Source organism: Mirounga leonina, unplaced genomic scaffold, assembly GCF_011800145.1.
Source record: "Mirounga leonina isolate KUSES-001 unplaced genomic scaffold, KU_Mleo_1.0 Mir_176, whole genome shotgun sequence".
NCBI lineage: Eukaryota > Metazoa > Chordata > Mammalia > Carnivora > Phocidae > Mirounga > Mirounga leonina.
In genome coordinates, this window is record NW_023270454.1 from 21,884,547 (window position 1) to 21,903,582 (window position 19,036).

General features: G+C 42.4%; 1 protein-coding gene and 1 non-coding gene across 2 annotated transcripts; both read left to right on the plus strand.

Annotated features, from left to right (window-relative positions):
• Positions 1–2,285, plus strand: LOC118022523 (putative tripartite motif-containing protein 75). Its single transcript, XM_035023247.1, has 3 exons — positions 1–874; positions 968–1,232; positions 2,155–2,285. The coding sequence occupies exons 1-3, from the start codon at positions 167–169 to the stop codon at positions 2,283–2,285; spliced, it is 1,104 nt and encodes a 367-aa protein (XP_034879138.1). The 5' UTR covers positions 1–166.
• A 15,996-nt stretch (positions 2,286–18,281) lies between these two features.
• LOC118022610 lies at positions 18,282–18,385 on the plus strand. The gene has a single exon (XR_004682526.1). It is a non-coding gene; the product is annotated as a U6 spliceosomal RNA (small nuclear RNA).
• Positions 18,386–19,036: the final 651 nt, after the last annotated feature.

The following is a 19,036-nucleotide window of genomic DNA, read 5'->3' on the forward strand; positions in this document are numbered from 1 at the left end:
CACCTGTCTTTGTGCCTGAGGCCATTTGCCTCATAGGAATGAAACGTTCAAGACAGGAAGAACAGCGAGATCTGAGAGTGTGTCTGAGGCTTCTCAGTGGAAAGAGCCTTCAGAGCTCAGCTCCTGAAGAAAACCCACGTCAGTGCAGTCCTTCATTTACAGCCCCATGGCAGTCCCGGCAGCCCTGGCAGGACTCCAGGCAGAAGCCAACTGTCCCATCTGTCTGGATTACCTCAGAGACCCCGTCACCACCGAATGTGGGCACAACTTCTGTCGCTGCTGCATCCAGCAGTCCTGGGCTGATCGCAAGGACAGGCTCCCGTGCCCCGTGTGCCGTCACACGTGCCGAGAGAGGCACTTGAGGAGCAACACCCAGCTGGGAAGGATGATTGACATTGCCAAGCTCCTCCACGTCACCAGGAGCAAGAAGAGGAGGCCGGAAGAGAGGCACTGCTGTGAGAAGCACAACCAGGTCCTGACCCTCTTCTGCGAGGAGGACCTTGAGGTGTTGTGTCCCAAGTGCACGCAGCCCCCTGGCCACCAGGGCCACCAGGTGAGGCCCCTGGAGGAGGCCGCCTCTCATCACAGGCAGAGGCTCAGCCGTTACATCAGGCCCCTGAAGAAGCGGGTGGCAGACGTTCCGAAACTAGTAGCCACCCAAGAGAGAGAACTCTCAGACCTGAGAGAGAAGGTGCAGTACCAGAGACAGAAAGTAACCTCTGAGTTTGAGCACCTGCACGAGCGCGTAGACCGTGAGCAAGAGGCTGTTCTCTCACGGCTCGCTGAGGAAGAGAGGGACCTTCAGCAGAAAGTCTGCGCGAACAGCACGGCGCGGCGTCCTCAGAGCACGTTTCCACCCTCCCGCGCCTACCGAGCAAGGTGGCAGAGAGGAGCGCGGCGTTGGGGATCGGGAGCGCCCGCGACAGGTGCGAAAGCCTGAAGCCCCCCAGCTCCCTGTTCTTTCCAGTTAAGGAGGGAAGAATGCAGTCTTCCTCCGCAGGACTTGGCTCTGGAGAAAACTGTCCAGAAGTTTAGACGGGAAGTTACTCTGGATCCCGACACAGCACACCCGCATCTGCTTGCCTCCGAGGGCAAAAAGTCTGTGACGTTTGTGAGGAAAAAGCCCGGCGTCCCTCAGAACCCGAGGAGACTGCTGATTGGTGCGGTGGTCCTGGGCTCCGAGGGCCTCGATGGCGGCCGGCATTCCTGGGGGGTGCAGGTGGGGGGCAAGCGTGAGTGGGCCGCGGGGCTTTGCCGGGGCTCCCTTTCCAGGAAGGCCAGGCGGCCCCCGTCAGGCCGGAGCAGACGCGGGACAGTTCGGCGGCAGGACGGCGCCTGTGTCGTGAAGGAAAAGCCCAGAGGGGTTGGCGTTTGTCTGCGCCGTGAGTTGCGTGAGGTTTCCTTTTACAGTTTGAACGACAGGTCTCACATCCGTTCTTTCATGGGTACGTTTTCTGAAGTCCCGAAGCCTCACTTCTGTGTGGGGCGCGACTCTACACCTCTTACGACCTGTGCAGGGAGAGACTGTGAAGGATGAGCTGAGCCTTGGCTTCCTTTTCTGTCCACGATTTATGGACGGTGGGCACAATCTTGTACAACTATCAGTGAATCTAGCACCAGAATTTGTTTTAATTTTTTTTTTCTTTTTTTTATTCTTATGTTAATCCCCATACATTACATCATTAGTTCTAGATGAAGTGTTCCATGATTCATTGTTTGTGCACAACACCCAGTGCTCCATGCAGAATGTGCCCTCCTCCATACCCACCACCAGGCTAACCCATCCTCCCACCCCCCTCCCCTCTAGAACCCTGTTTGTTTTTCAGAGTCCATCGTCTCTCATGGTTCGTCTACCCCTCCGATTTCCCCAACACCAGAATTTGTTTTAAATGCTTATTTGACTTAAACACATGGGAAAAGTTTTTCTCATTTTGATTTCTTCTGTTTTTTGTTTTGTTTTGTTTCAATAGCAACAGGGGTGTTGTGGAAACTAACAGAGATGTGGAGATTAACTGTTTCTGGAATTCTAAGATCAGAGTATATATATTATAATTTTATGGCCCCAATAGATTTTTGTACACTTACATATTTACATTTACATATATTACAAACTTTGTATATTTATGATATACATAAGTACCTTTTATACTTCAGGTAGGCGAAAAGACAATTGTAGGGAGACGATTCTTAGTGGTTCTGTCATGTTTCTGCATGGGAATAAGGCACTGACTGCTGCACATTATATGTTCAAGGATGTTTTTATGGGGAACAGCTTTGGAAGATAGAGATGGTGTCTCCATCCAGACTATATGAGTAATAAACCTCTTCATATCTTTCTGGTGTGTGTGCTGTCATCAGTCCTTACAGCGAACAAAATTTTCGGTGAGGGTCCACCCTAGCCTTACAACCTTGTCTTAACAATGGTGTCTGAGCAGACTTATGGAAATGCTGACTAATATCCTCAGGGGGTTTTCTCCTCTTTCTTTCTTTGACTCTGCTGCCCAAAGCATTCAAGCACTTTGAGCATTTATGCCTTTACTTGCAAATCAGCCCATCTTTAATGGGGTCTCCTCCAAGAAAAGGCTCTAGAATTCAAGTCAGAAAGAAGGAAGGAAAGACTGGAATCAGGGGAAGGAAAAGAAACAAACAGAACAGAGGTCCACAATTTGAACTAATTGGCAAGTCAAAATTTACTATAAGAATCTATAGAACAGGTGCCTGGGTTGCTCAGTTAAATGGTTGCCTTCGGCTTGGGTCGTGATCCCAGGGTCCTGGGATTGAGCCTGCATCAGACTTCCTCTGCCCCTCCCCACCCCATGTGCTCTCTCTCCTTCGCTCACTCTCTGTCTGAAATAAATGAATAAAATCTTAAAAAAAAAAAATCTATAGAACAAACAAAAGAGTGAGGTTCTATTTTATGCCTCCATAACCTAGATGTTGATTTAGTGGGATCCCAATAAATTCAAACATGGTACCCCCTATAATGTTAAAGATGCTACTAGAAACAAAATAGACATCAAAGAGGTATGCTTCATCTTAGCTAACAGAACAGTTGCCTTGCCTAAATTCCCCATGGTCACAGTACACATTCTCCTAAAATGCCCAAGAGAAGGCATGGATGAGCTGACCCAGTGAGTCATAAATTAAAATTAAATCATTGACACAAATTGGCTTCACAAAATGGACCCCAGTGAATGTCCCACCCCCAATAGATAATATGACTAAACATTAGTTAAAACAGGGCATTCAAGAATTGAAATACAGGGCGCCTGGGTGGCTCAGTTGGTTAAGCGACTGCCTTCGGCTCAGGTCATGATCCTGGAGTCCCTGGATCGAGTCCCGCATCGGGCTCCCTGCTCGGCAGGGAGTCTGCTTCTCCCTCTGACTCTCCTCCCTCTCATGCTCTTTCTATCTCATTCTCTCTCTCAAATAAATAAATAAAATCTTTAAAAAAAAAAAAAAGAATTGAAATACATTATTGAAGATCTATGTAGAGTAGAGGTTATCCCTACTGCTTCACTGTTTAACAGACAAATGTTGCCTATCTTTAACTTAAAAAGAATGGATAGCATCTCACAGTGAATTACTACAACTTTAAGGCTGTGGTCCCACTCAATGTTGTCATAATTGCTAATTCCATCCAATCAACAACTAGTAAATATCTGGCTATTATAGATTTGGTCAGTATATTAGATTTAGGGTTTATTTCAACAGCTTCTCAGCCATAACTTTCCTTCACTTCCAAAAGGATATCATACACCTCTACCCAGCAATTCTAGCTACCTCAATAGTTTTGTCTTGGCATACAATCTTTTTTTTTCTTTTTAAGATTTTATTTATTTGACAGAGAGAGACACAGTGAGAGAAGGAACACAAGTAGGGGGAACAGCAAAGGGAGAGGGAGAAGCAGGCTTCCCACAGAACAAAAAGCCTGATGCAGGGTCTCTATCCCAGGACCCGGATCATGACCTGAGCCGAAGGCAGATGCTTAATGACTGAGCCACCCAGGTGCCCCTGGCATACAATCTTTGAGGCAAGACTTTTACTACATTCACCTTTCTCTAAACCATAAATGATTTACATTTATGACATACTCCTCCAGAGATCTCTGACTACAATCTTGGTTAATTTCCTGAAAGTTACCTGGTAACCCTGGGGGCACCTCTCTCCCTGACACTGTCAAGAAATAGCTATTGACAGGGGTGCCTGAGTGGCGCAGATGGTTGGGCATCCAACTGATGGTTTTGGCTAAGGTCTCATGGTCATGGGATCCAGCCCCACATTGGGCTCTGCATTCAGCCCCAGTCTGCTTGAGATTCTCTCTCCCTTTCCCTGTGCCCCTCCTGCTCATGCTCTCTCTCTCTCTCTAAAATAAATAAAATCTTGGGGCACCTGGGTGGCTCAGTCATTAAGCGTCTGCCTTTGGCTCAGGTCATGATCCCAGGGTCCTGGAATCGAGCTCCGCATCAGGCTCTTTGCTCTGCGGGAAGCCTGCTTCTCCCTCTCTCACTCCCCCTACTTGTGTTCCCTCTCTCACTGTCTCTCTCTCTCTGTCAAATAAATAAATAAAAATCTTAAAAAAAAAAAAAATCTTAAAAAAAAAAAGGAAAAGAAATAGCTATTGACCCTCTCAAAAACCCACAACATGAAAACAAGCCCAACATCTTTTAGGTTTTTTTGGGTTCTGGAGGTAACTTATTCCTCATTTATAAATTTTGCTTAAGTCCATTTATGTTACTTGCAAATCAGCCCACCTTTAAGGGGGCTACTTCCAAGGAAGGGCTCTAGAATCTGTCTAAATAAGAATATATCAAGCATTCCTATTAGTGCCCCCAGAGACATCATTGTAGATGATGCTTCCTGGGACTCTGGACCAGCATGATGGCCATAAGTTGCCCCTGGGCTCTCAATGCAAGATCCTTAGCTCTATGCTGTAAGCCATTGTTAGGCACATACAGGCAATCCAACTTAGAATTTTTCAACTTTATGATGGCATGAAAGAATGATACACATTCAACAGAAACTTGTACTTTTAGGGCACCTGGGTGGCTCAGTTGGTTAAGTGATTGAATCTTGGTTTCAGCTCAGGTCGTGATCTCAGGGTCATGAGATTGAGCCCTGCATGAGGCTCTGTGCTTAATGTGGAGTCCACTTGGGATTCTCTCTCCCTCTCCCTCTGCTCCTCCCCCTTGTTCTCCCTCTCTCTTTATTTATTTAAAGATTTTATTTATTTATTTGACAGAGGCACAGCAAGAGAGGAAACACAAGCAGGGGGAGTGGGAGAGGGAGAAGCAGGTTTCCTGCAGAGCAGGGAACCCGATGCGGAGTTCAATCCCAGGACCCTGGGATCATGACCTGAGCCAAAGGCAGAGACACTTAATGACTGAGCCACCCAGGCGCCCCCTCCCTCTCTCTTTAAAATAAATAAATAAATCTTAAAAAAAAAAAAAAAGAAACCTACACTTTGAATTTTGAATTTTGATCTTTTCCTGGGCTACCAACATGTGGTACGATACTCTCTCATGATGCTGGGCTGTGGCAGCAAGCTGTAACTCCCAGTCAGCCATGTGACCATGAGGGTAAACAACCAATACATTTATAACCATAGTTTTTCACTTTCAGTACAGTATTCAATGAGATATTCAACACTTTAGTATGAAATAAGCTTTGTGTTATGATTTTTCCCAACTGTAGGCTAATATAAGTGTTCCGAGAATATTTTGAGGAGACTAGGCTAAGCTATGGTGTTTGGTAGGTTATTTTGCAATATTATTATATTTTTAATTTTTGATGGATTTATTGAAAAATAACCCCATCATAAGTCATGGAAGATCTGTACTGAGACCTCCTTGAAATAGAGGCTCTCATAGGTCCTAAGTCTAAACCTTCAATACTCATCTGTCCAGTATGCTTTGGATCATGGGTACAGCACCATGCTCACTCAGCATAGCTACTGAGGCCTTGCTACAGGATGGAGCCACACTTGGGCCCTCTAGCATATCCCCCCTGCCTTCCTTGTTCTCAGTCCCTTACCATATGCCATGGTGTGAAGGAGGGACATGTAAGTGCATGGTGCAAGACAGTCGGTTTTTGTTCCTCTTTTTCTGTAGTTATCTATGTATTAGTGTGCTTGGGCTACTGTAACAAAATACTATAGACTGGGTGGCTGAAACAACAGAAGCTTATTTTCTCACAGTTCTTTATTTTCTCACATAATTCTGTCCACAGCAATCTAACATTTTGTCATTCCCCATTTCTCATGGGGAACATGAGGGTATCTATGATAAATCCTGTGAAATTCTAAATAAAACTTTTTATAAGAATAAAAAAGTACAGCTTTTCACGGGGGGAAGAGCAAGATGGCAGAGGAGTAGGAGACCTAAATTTTGTCTGGTCCCAGGAATTCAGCTAGATAGGTACCAAACCATTCAGAACACCTACAAACTCAATAGGAGATCGAAGAAAAGAATAGCAGCAACTCTATGAACAGAAAGGTGACCGCTTTCTGGAAGGTAGGATGTGTGGAGAAGTGAATCTGAGGCGATATTTGGGAAGATAGACTGCGGGGGTGGGGAGCCGGCTACCAGCAAGTGATAGAGCAGTGGAGCACAAAATCAGAACTTGTTTGAAGTCTGCTCCGCTGAGGGATGTCACTCCAGTGGCTAAGCAGGAGGGTGAAACCCTCACTGGGACAGTGTGGTCTCAGGACCCTCGGGGTCACAGAGAGATCGGGGGTGACTTAGTGCAGCAGAGCTCCCAGGTATTGGAGCGGGGAAGCCGGCTGCAGAGACGGAGCCGAGGAGTGGGCTCTCAGCTCGGGGTTGCCATAAATTGAGATCCAGTGCACAGTTGGGCCACTCCTCTTTGAGCAGGGACCCAAAAAGTGGCAGATCTGGGGAGACTCCCCTTCCTACCCCGGGAGGAGTGGTGTGGAAGTGCACTGCAGGAGTCTGCTGGGTTTGGAGACTCCAAACAGGGTCCTGTGCCAGAGATAAAAATGCCTGGCCACAGGCCGGGTGAGCACGGAATACGGCTGGAGACCGAGGAGACGGGAGTGATTGACTGCTTTTCTCTGGGAGTGCACTGGAGAGTGGGGCTCTGAGCTCTTGGCTCCTTTGGGGTGGAGATTGGGAGGCCGCCATTTTCACTCTCATCCTCCAAAGCTGTACCGAAAGCTTTCAGGAAACAAAAACTATGGAGAGCAAACCCGAGCAGATTACCTAGCCTGGCCCCTGACAAGGGTGGGGCAATTCTGCCTCCAGCAAAGACATTTGAGAATCACTGCAACAGGACTCTCTCCCAGAAGGTCAGCAAGAACATCCAGCAAAGACCAAGTTTACCCATCAATGAGAACTGCAGAACTCCAGCACTAGAATACAGCACACAGAATTCATGGCTTTTTTCTCATGATTCTTTAGTCTTTCAAAGTTAATTTTTAAAATTTTCTTTTTCTTTTTCTATTTTTTTTAGTTGAAATTTTCTTCTTTCCTTTTTCAACAAACATCAATTCCTTTTTAAAAATATTTTTTAATTTTCATTTTTACAGTCATATTCTATCCATTCATTGTATTTAACCTTGTTATATATATATGTATAGATATAAGATTTTCTTTCTTTAAAATTTTGGGATACAGTTTCTTCTAACAGACCAAAATATACCCTAAATCTAGTGTATGACGTCCTAGTCTCCTACCTGATCACATTGTCTCTCTCTTTTTTAAAATTTTTTTCATTTTTTTAACCAACTTCTTATCTTATCAACTCCTTTTTAAAAATCTTTTTAAATTTTCATCTTTACAGTCATACTCCATCCCTTCATTGCATTTACCCTTATTTTTGTATATATGTAAGTTTTTTTCTTGCTTTAAAATTTTGGAAGGCAATTTATTCTAAGAAACAAAATACACCCAAAATCTAGTGTGTGGCTCTGTTCTTTTCACCAACCTGATCATATTCTTCTTTTTTTTTTTCCCTTTCTTTCCCTCCCCCAGTTTCGGGTCTCTTCTGATTGGTTTCGTGTCTATTTTTCTGGGGTCCTTGTTACCCTTTTAGCATTTTATTCTCTCATTCATCTATTCTCCTCTGGACAAAATGGCAAGATGGAAAAACTCACCTCAAAAAAAAAAGAACAAGAGGCAGTGTCAACTGCCAGGGACCAAATCAGTACAGACATTAGTAAGATATCGGAACTAGAGTTCAGAAAGACGATTATACAGATACTAGCTGGGCTTGAAAAAAGCATAGAAGATACTAAAGAATCCTTTTCTGGATAAATAAAAAAACTAAAATCTAGCCAAGTTGAAATCAAAAAGGCTATTAATGAGGTGCAATAAAAAAATGGAGGCTCAAACTGCTAGGATAAATGAGGCAGAAGAGAGAATTAGTGATATAGAAGACCAAATGATGGAGAATAAAGAAGCTGAGAAAAAGAGAGATAAACAACTACTGGATCACAAGGGGAGAATTCGAGAGGTAAGTGATACCATAAAGTGAAACAACATTAGAATAATTGGGATCCCAGAAGAAGAAGAAAGAGAGAGAGAGGGGTAGAAGGTATATTGAAGCAAATTATAGCAGAGAATTTCCCTAATTTGGGGAAGAAAACAGGCATCAAAATCCAGGAGGCAGAGAGAACCCCCCTCAAAATCAATAGAAATAGGTCAACACCCTGACGTTTAAGAGTAAAACTCACAAGTCTCAGAGACAAAGAGAAAATCCTGACAGCAGCTCAGGACAAGAAGTCTGTAACCTGTAACCTGAACTGATGTACAGCATCAATAAAGATGAAAATTAAAAAAGATTTTTAAAAAGGAGTTGATAAGATAAGAAGTTGGTTGAAAAAAAAAAGAAAAAATTTAAAAAAAAGAGAGAGAGAATGTCATCAGGCAGGAGACTAGGACATCATACACTAGATTTAGGGTATATTTTGGTCTGTTAGAAGAAAAGAAAAAAAAAAAGAAAAAAAGAAAAAAAGAAAAAGAAAAAAAAAAGGACCCAAATAAAACATGAGATTGGCAGCAGACCTATCCACAGTGACCTGGCAGGCCAGAAAGGACTGGCATGATATATTCAGAGCACTAAATGAGAAAAATATGCAGCCAAGAATACTATATCCAGCTATGCTGTCATTGAAAATAGGAGAAAAAAAAAAAAAAAAAAAGAAAATAGAAGGAGAGATAAAAACTTCCAGGATAAACAAAAACTAAAAGAATATGCGAACACCAAACCAGCCCTACAAGAAATATTGAAAGGGCTCATCTAAGCAAAGAAAGAGCCTAAAAGTAACATAGACCAGAAAGGAACAGAGACAAAATACAGTAACAGTCACATTACAGGCAATACAATGGCACTAAATTCATATCTTTCAATAGTTACCCTGAATGTGAATGGGCTAAGTGCCCCAATCAAAAGACACAGGGTATCAGATTGGATAAAAAAAACAAGACCCATCAATATTCTGTCTGCAAGAGACTCATTTTAGACACAAAGACACCTCCAGATTGGAAGTGAGTGGGTGGAAAACCATTTACCATGCTAATGGACACCAAAAGAAAGCTGGGGTGGCAATCCTTATATCAGACAAATTAGATTTTAAACCAAAGACTATAAGAGATGAGGAAGGATACTACATCATCCTTAAAGGGTCTATCCAACAAGAAGATCTAACAATTGTAAATATCTATGCCCCTAACATGGGAGCAGCCAATTATATAAGCCAATTAATAAGAAAATCAAAGAAACACATTGACAACAATACAATAATAGCAGGGGGCTTTAACACGCCCCTCACTCAAATGGACAGATCATCTAAGCAAAAGATCAACAAGGAAATAAAGGCTTTAAATGACACACTGGACCAGATGGACTTCACAGATATATTCAGAATATTCCATCCCAAAGCAACAGAATACACATTCTTCTCTAGTGCACATGGAACATTCTCGCAAATAGATCACATCCTGGGTCACAAATCAGGTCTCAACTGGTACCAAAAGACTGGAATCATTCCCTGCATATTTTTAGATGACAATGCTTTGAAACTAGAACTCAATCACAAGAGGAAAGTTGGAAAGAACTCAAATACATGGAGGCTAAAGAGCATCCTACTAAAGAATGAATGGGTCAACCAGGAAATTAAAGAAGAATTAAAAAAATTCATGTAAACAAATGAAAATGAAAACACAACTGTTCAAAATCTTTGGGATGCAGCAAAGGTGGTCCTAAGAGGAAAGTTTACAGCAGTACAAGCCTTTCTCAAGAAACAAGAAAGGTCTCAAATACACAACCTAACCATACACCTAAAGGAGCTGGAGAAAGAACAGCAAATAAAGCCTACACCCAGCAGGAGAAGAGAAATCATAAAGATCAGAGAAATCAATGAAATAGAAACCAAAAGAACAGTAGAACAGATCAAGGAAACTAGGAGCTGGTTCTTTGAAAGAATTAACAAGATTGATAAACCCGTGGCCAGACTTATCAGAAAGAAAAGAGAAAGGACCCAAATAAATAAAATCATGAATGAAAGAGGAGAGATCACAACCAATAGCAAAGAAATACAAACAATTATAAGAACATATTATGAGCAGGGGCGCCTGGGTGGCTCAGTCGTTAAGCGTCTGCCTTCGGCTCAGGTCATGATCCCAGGGTCCTGGGATCGAGCCCCGCATCGGGCTCCCTGCTCAGCAGAGAGCCTGCTTCTCCATCTCCCACTCCCTCTGCTTGTGTTCCCTCTCTAGCTGTCTCTCTCTGTGTGTCAAATAAATAAATAAAATCTTTAAAGTTTAAAAAAAAAAAAAAAGAACATATTATGAGCAACTATATGGCAGCAAATTAGACAATCTGGAAGAAATGGATGCATTCCTAGAGATGTATCAACTACCAAAACTGAACCAGGAAGAAATAGAAAACCTGAACAGACCCATAACCACTAAGGAAATTGAAGCAGTTATCAAAAGGGGCGCCTGGGTGGCTCAGATGGTTAAGCGTCTGCCTTCGGCTCAGGTCATGATCCCAGGGTCCTGGGATCGAGTCCCACATCGGGCTCTCGGCTAAGCGGGGAGCCTGCTTCTCCCTCTGACCCTCTCCCCTCTCATGCTGTTTCTCTCTTGCTCGCTCTCTAAAAAATAAAAAAAATAAAAATAAAAAAAATAATAATGAAGCAGTTATCAAAAATCTCCCAACAAACAAGAGCCCAGGGCCAGATGGCTTCCCACAGGAATTCTACCAAACATTTAATGAAGAATTAATACGTATTCTTCCGAAACTGTTCCAAAAAAATAGAAATGGAAGGAAAACTTCCAAACTCATTTTATGAGGCCAGCATTACCTTGATCCCCAAACCAGACAAAGACCCCATCAAAAAGGAGAATTACAGGGGCGCCTGGGTGGCTCAGTCGTTAAGTGTCTGCCTTCGGCTCAAGTCATGATCCCAGGGTGCTGGGATCGAGCCCTGCATCAGGCTCCCTGCTCTGTGGGAAGCCTGCTTCTCCCTCTCCCACTCCCCCTGCTTGTGTTCCCTCTCTCACTGTCAAATAAATAAATAAAATCTTAAAAAAAAAAAAAGGAGAATTAGAGACCAATATCCCTGATGAACATGGATGCAAAAATTCTCACTAAAATACTAGCCAATACTAGCCTACATTAAAAGGATTATTCACCGTGACCAAGTGGGATTTATTCCTGGGCTACAAGGTTGGTTCAACATGCATAAATCAATCAATGTGATACAATACATTAATAAAAGAAAGAACAAGAACCATATGATCCTCTCAATAGATGCAGAAAAAGCATTTGACAAAGTACAACATCCTTTCTTGATTAAAACTCTTCACAGTGTAGGGATAGAGGGTACATACCTCAATATCATAAAAACCATCTATGAAAAAGCCCACAGTGAATATCATTCTCAATGGGGAAAAACTGAGAACTTCTCCCCTAAGGTCAGGAACACGGCAGGGATGTCCACTATCACCACTGCTGGTCAACATAGTACTAGAGGTCCTAGCCTCAGCAATCAGACAACAAAAAGGAATAAAAGGCATCTGAATCTGCAAAGAAGAAGTCTAACTCTCACTCTTTGCAGATGATATGATACTTTATGTGGAAAACCAAAAGTCTCCACCCCAAAACTGCTAGAACTCATACAGGAATTCAGTAAAGTGGCAGGATATAAAATCAATGTACAGAAATCATTTGCATTTCTATACACCAACAACAAGACAGAAGAAAGAGAATTTTTTTTTTTAAGATTTTATTTATTTAGTTTTGAGAGAGAGAGAATGAGAGAGAACACATGAGAGGGGGAGGGTCAAAGGGAGAAGCAGACTCCCTGCCGAGCAGGGAGCCCGATGTGGGACTCGATCCAGGGACTCCAGGATCATGACCTGAGCTGAAGGCAGTCGCTTAACCAACTGAGCCACCCAGGCGCCCCAGAAGAAAGAGAAATTAAGGAGTCAATCCCATTTACAATTGGATCCAAACATAAGATACCTAGGAATAAATCTAACCGTAGAGGCAAAGATTCTGTACTCAGAAAACTATAAAATACTCTTGAAAGAAATTGAGGAAGACACAGAGAAATGGAAAAAAGTTCCATGCTCATGGATTGGAAGAACAAATATTGTTAAAATGTCAATGCTACCTAGGGCAATCTACACATTTAATGCAATCCCTATCAAAATACCATCAACTTTTTTCACAGAGCTGGAACAAATAATCCTAAAATTTGTATGGAACCAGAAAAGACCCCAAATAGCCAGAGGAGTGTTGAAAAAGAGAACCAAAACTGGTGGCATCACAATTCCAGACTTCAAGCTCTATTACAAAGCTGTCATCATCAAGACAGTATGGTACTGGCACAAAAACAGACACATAGATCAATGGAACAGAATACAGAGCCCAGAAATGGACCCTCAACTCTAGGGTCAAATAATCTTCGACAAAGTAGGAAAGAATTTCCGATGGCAAAAAGACAGTCTCTTCAACAAATGGTGTTGGGAGAATTGGACAGTCCCATGCAGAAGAATGAAACTGGACCATTTCCTTACACCACACACAAAAATAGACTCAAAATGGATGAAACACCTAAATGTGAGAGCAATCTCTTTGACCACAGCCACAGCAACTTCTTCCTAGAAACATCGCCAAAGGCAAGGGAAGCAAGGGCAAAAATGAACTATTGGGACTTCATCAAGATAAAAAGCTTTTGCATAGCAAAGGAAACAGTCAACAAAACCAAAAGAGAACTGACAGAATGGAAGAAGATATTTGTAAATGACATATCAGAGAAAGGGCTAGTATCCAAAATCTATAGAGAACTTATTAAACTCAACACCCAAAGAACAAATAATCCAATCAAGAAATGGGCAGAAGACATGAACAGACATTTTTCCAAAGAAGACATCCAAATGGCCAACAGACACATGAAAAAGTGCTCAATATCGCTCAGCATCAGGGAAATCCAAATCAAAACCTCAATGAGATACCACCTCACACCAGTCAGAATGGCTAAAATTAACAAGTCAGGAAACCACAGATGTTGGTGAGGATGTGGAGAAAGGGGAACCCTCCTACACTGTTGATGGGAATGCAAGCTAGTGCAGCCTCTCTGGAAAACAGTATGGAGGTTCCTCAAAAAGTTAAAAATAGAGCTACCCTACGACCCAGCAATTGCACTACTGGGTGTTTACCCCAAAGATACAAATGTAGTGATCCGCAGGGGCACATGCACTCCAATGTTTACAGCAACAATGTGCACAATAGCCAAATTATGGAAAGAGCCTAGATGTCCATCAATGGATGAATGAATAAAGAAGGTGTGGTATATATATACAATGGAATATTATGCAGCCATCAAAAAAAAAAAAGAAATCTTGCCATTTGGAATGACATGGATGGAACTAGAGGGTATTATGCTAAGCGAAATAAGTCAATCAGAGAAATATAAGTATCATATGATCTCACTGATATGACGAATTTGAGAAACAAGACAGATGATCATAGGGGAAGGGAGGGAAAAATGAAACAAGATGAAACCAGAGAGGGCGACAAACCATAAGAGACTCTTAATCTCAGGAGACAAACTGAGGGTTGCTGGAGTGATGGGGGGTGGAGGGATGGGGTGGCTGGGTGATAGACATTGGGGAGGGTATGTGCTATGGTGAGCACTGTGAATTGTGTAAGACTGATGAATCACAGACCTGTACCCCTGAAACAAATAATACATTATATGTTAATAAATTAAAAAAAAGAATAAAAAAGTACACTACTGGTTCTACAAAATCTACCATAATTATAATCTATCACGTTTGGCTTTACATTGAAGACACAGTATATGCTTAAAAAAAAAAAAAGTAACCTAGTCTATGTAGGTGGATATGAAATGTCTCTAGGTATATTTAAGCTTAAAAAAAACCCATGTACAGAACACTACACATAGCATGTTCATATTGTAAAAATAAAGAAAAAAGATTTTCTGCTCTTTCTTTCTTTTTTTTTTTAAAGATTTTATTTATTTATTTGACAGAGACACAGCGAGAGAGGGAACACAAGCAGGGGGGGTGGGAGAGGGAGAAGCAGGCTTCCCGCTGAGCAGGGAGCCCGATGCGGAACTCGATCCTGGGACTCCCATCATGACCTGAGCCAAAGGCAGACGCTTAACGACTGAGCCACCCAGGCGCCCGATTTTCTGCTCTTTCATATGTGGATATAAATGGATGTTTCGCAAAGATACAGGAGAAACAAGAACGGTAATATTTGAGGGGTGCCAGAAGCCCTGGTGGCCTGGGATGGGAAAGCAATTTGCTTTTGAGTGCACTCTACTTAACAAGTAAATTTTTTACTGAATTCATTTATATTTTTCATTTTAAAAAGTTCACAACAAATAAACCTATATGATATTCATTGCAAAATTGCTAGGTTTAGTTTTGCCGCTTAAGGAAAAGCCTTTCTTATTCCTGAATAGACAGCCATCCACATCGAAGAAATCCACAAAACATATAGCTACATCTCTCCGATTCTCTGGACTGTCAGTTCTCTGATGGTGGGGACTCCAGAAGGGATCTTTGCAATCCAGGCTTCCGGTTTAGTGCCTCATATATAGTGAGAGCTCATAAAAAGTCTCATGCATGAGTTATTAGTCGAGACGCTAGCTGGGATTTATGAGACCAGGGTTAGAAATGCAGATCTCACAGTTTTCAGTCTTTGTGTGAATCAAGTCACCAGGAGCAATGGGTAGAACATATCAAGAGTTTTCTGTCTGTTCAAACCAAAACACTTTGCTTCATATTAAGCACATAGGACAGCCTCGATCTGCTGGTATCTCCATGCTCCTCTCTTGAGTATGAATGCAGTGTGATAGAGGATGTAACTGTCTGGTGGGCCCTGTTCTGCCTGGAAGCCTTGAGATGAAGAACCAAAGATGTCAACTGAGAAAAGAGCCAGGAAAGAAACTTGGGAATCACCCACTTCTAAGAGGGCCGAGGGGAAAAGTAACCTGTTAAACAGACTGAGAAGGTACAGTCTGAGACCAAATTGCAGGATACAAGATCAGTGCTCAAATACTTAGAAATCAGTTATATTTCTATGCACTAGCAATGAACAATTCTGCAGAGCAATTAAAGAAATAGTTCCAGTTATAGTAGCCTTACAAAGAATAGGGGCGCCTGGGTGGCTCAGTCAGTTAAGCATCTGACTCTTGGTTTCAGCTCGGGTCCTAATCTCGTGGGTCATGAGATGGAGCCCTGTGTCAGGCTTCCCGCTTAGCAGGAAGTCTGCTTGGGGATTCGCTTCCTCTGAGCCTCCTCCCACTTGCATGTGTGTGCTCTCTCTCTCTTTCTCAAATAAATAAATAAATCTTGAAAAAAAAATACTCAGGAATAAATTTAACCAAGGAGATTCAAAATTTGTACAGTGAAAACTATAAAATACTGCTGAAAGAAATTACCAAAGATAAGTGGAAGTATATCTGATGTTCATGGATTGGGAGCCTGAATATTGTTAAGATAGTAATACTGCCCAAAGCAATATATGGGTTCAGTGCAATCCTTGTCAAAACCCCAATGGCCTTTTTGCCAAAGTGGAAAATCTTAGAATTTATATGGTATTGCAAGAGCCCCCTAATATATTGCCAAAATGATATTGAAAAAGAACAAAATAGGAAGCAAAATACAGGATAAAGATGTTGTTTGTCAAATTTGACCAGGCTATGCTGCTATAATATGTAAGCCCCGACATCTCAATGGCTTAACACCACAAAGTTTCTGTCTTGTTCTTGCATTGTCCAAGACTGAAGCTGTGGCTCCACTGAGTGAGTCTAGGATCCATACCCTCTGACCTTGTGACACCACAATCAGAGAGTTGTTTTAGAGAGGTCAAGAGAGCACCATGACCTGTTTCCAAGGAGTATGGTGACTTGCTCCCAAGATTACAGTATGGAAAAGTAAGGGAGGAGATGTAACTGTACAGATTAGAGATCTTTACAAACACTAGTCAGGTGATCAAGGCTCATATCATCAGTGATGTGTCATGTTGATAGCAAGTACCCTTGATATGATATGATAAGAATGGCACTTCAGCTCTATGGTCTTCCCTAAATCCACCACTCTAGTCCAACCATGGGAACATAAAACGAACTGAAATTGAGGTACATTCCCCCAAAAGACCTGCTACAATATTCCTCAAAACAGTCTAAGAGAGTCTAAGAAACTCACAGACCAGAGGAACCTAAGGTTACATGATGATTAAATAATGTGGTATCATAGATGGGATCCTGGAACAGAAAAAGGACAGTAGGGAAAAACTCATAAAAACTGAATAAAATGTGGAGTTTAATTAATAATGTATCAATATTGGTTCATTAGTTGTGACAAAGGTACTACAGTAATATAGGGAAACTGAGTATGGAGTGTATGAGTACTCTTTGTAGTATCTGTGCAACTTGGCTGGATATCTAAAACTATGCAAAAACAAAAAAGTTATTTAAATATATGAAAGGGAGAGAGCATTGTGATGGCCTGTGGCTCTTACATGCCAAGCAGGAAATAGCATTCATCGTGTCTGCACTTACTTTGTTGGCTAGAACTAGTAACATGGCCCCACTTATTTGCAAGTAACATGGCCCTACTTATTTGTCATCTTGCAGGTAGACTACCACACCCTGTGAAAGAAGAAGAGAAAGAAAAAGGAAAGGAAGGAAGAAGATAGCCGGTGGGGAGTTCCACATATGGAGTGCACCCAGTCTGGCCAGACTGGGGGTGGGTGACAGAAAACCAACAAACCAACCAACCACCCTGGGTCTTTTAAGAATGCAAAGACTTCTAGCCCACAGGACAACTCTGTGCCTCAAACCCCCCTCCAACTCCTACTGCTTCAGGTGCTGCGGGGGGCATCAGCTCCTAAGAGTCTGGAATACCAGTGGTGGCTAGCCAAGCCATGATTGGCAGCAGCCAGCAGGGGCTTCTGGGCCTCGGCTCCCAGTGCAACAGAAGGAGGAGGTCAATCTTGGTTTTGGAGACTACCAGCAAGACGAGGTGCCAGAAAGATGGAAAGATACAAGGTGTGAACAGAAAAGCTGTCCTCTTCTCCCAAGACCCAGCACCTGGGGAGCTGGCCATGCAGGGTCAGCTGGATGAGCACAGTGTTCCTGAGAGGGCATGTCGGTCATCCTGCAGACCTCTCACTGAGGTATGGCTACCCGAGCTGTTCCTGTTTCCTCATAGACCCAATGACAACTGTCCCATACAACTGCTGTCGCTCTTTCATCCACCATTACCAGCAGAAGCTAAATGCTTCCTCTCCCTGCCTTATCTGCCCCTCACTCTGCCCACCCAATCCCCAGCAGATCACTGAAATTGCCAAGCAACTGCAAATCAGAAATCGCACAAGGAAGAGGCAGGAAGAGAAATACTATCAGTTTCCCACCCCTTTTTGTGTGAAGGACCTAGAGCATTTGCGTCTGCAGTGCAGTCTCCCACTGGGCCCACCTTTTCCATTGAACAAGAAAGAAAGAAAAAGCACTATAGCCATGTAAAGGAGAAAAACGTTAAAGCTACAGAAGAGAGTCGATTAGAGAGAAAGATTAAGCTCTGGTTTTGAGCAATGGATGCTCTTATTGGAAAGTGAATGGGCTGCAGCCTAGAAAGTCGTAAAGTATAAAGAATAGGATACCAGACACAAATTAAATGAAAACAGAACTTTCAGATCATGCTTTCATACTCAAATCTCTAATAAATGAGATAGCAGATTTACAATTACTAATTAATATTAAAAGTACCCACAACAGCGTGCCCATTTCGGCAGCACATATACTAAAACTGGAATGATACAGAGATTAGCATGGCCCCTGTGCAAGGATGACAGGGAAATTCGTGAAACGTTCCATATCTTGTGTAGTTCCCCAGTGTCCTGCCACTCTTTGAGGATTAGCACACACACACACACACACACACAAGCATCCACAACAGGTATTAAATGATACCAACTCCAGGGCTTTTTCATTTTAATTAAAGAATGATGATTACAGACTTTTGTCACATTATGGCTCAGAAAACATTATTAATTCAAGATAAATCTGATTCTAGATCCTAAAACAGCACAAGCTGATCTTACCGTCTTTAGGGAGAGAAGACATTGGGATTTCAAAAGACGCCACAGAATTACAATCCCAAAATAGATCCTGTCAGGCTGGCATTACTAGGTGGAAGAGATGGAAGATGAAACCAAACAGGATATGAGTTGCTAAGAACCCCAGGAAAAGGAGGAAGATGCTGTCACAACAGGATTTAGGCTATAGAATCCAGCTACAGAACTGGGGTACCTTTGCTGCAGTAGCTACAGTAGTTACAGGGACAATTCTTTTTCTGCTAAAAGTAAAACCCAGCAGGACTAGCATTTTTCTGAACTATGAAATTGACACTGTTTAATTTTATAATTTGAATGCCTGGTCTCGTATCTGTTCAAGTGATATTTTACCAAAAGACTTGTACCTTATGTCATACTGGGTGTGATTCATAACCTCTTACAATCTGTACAAGTAATA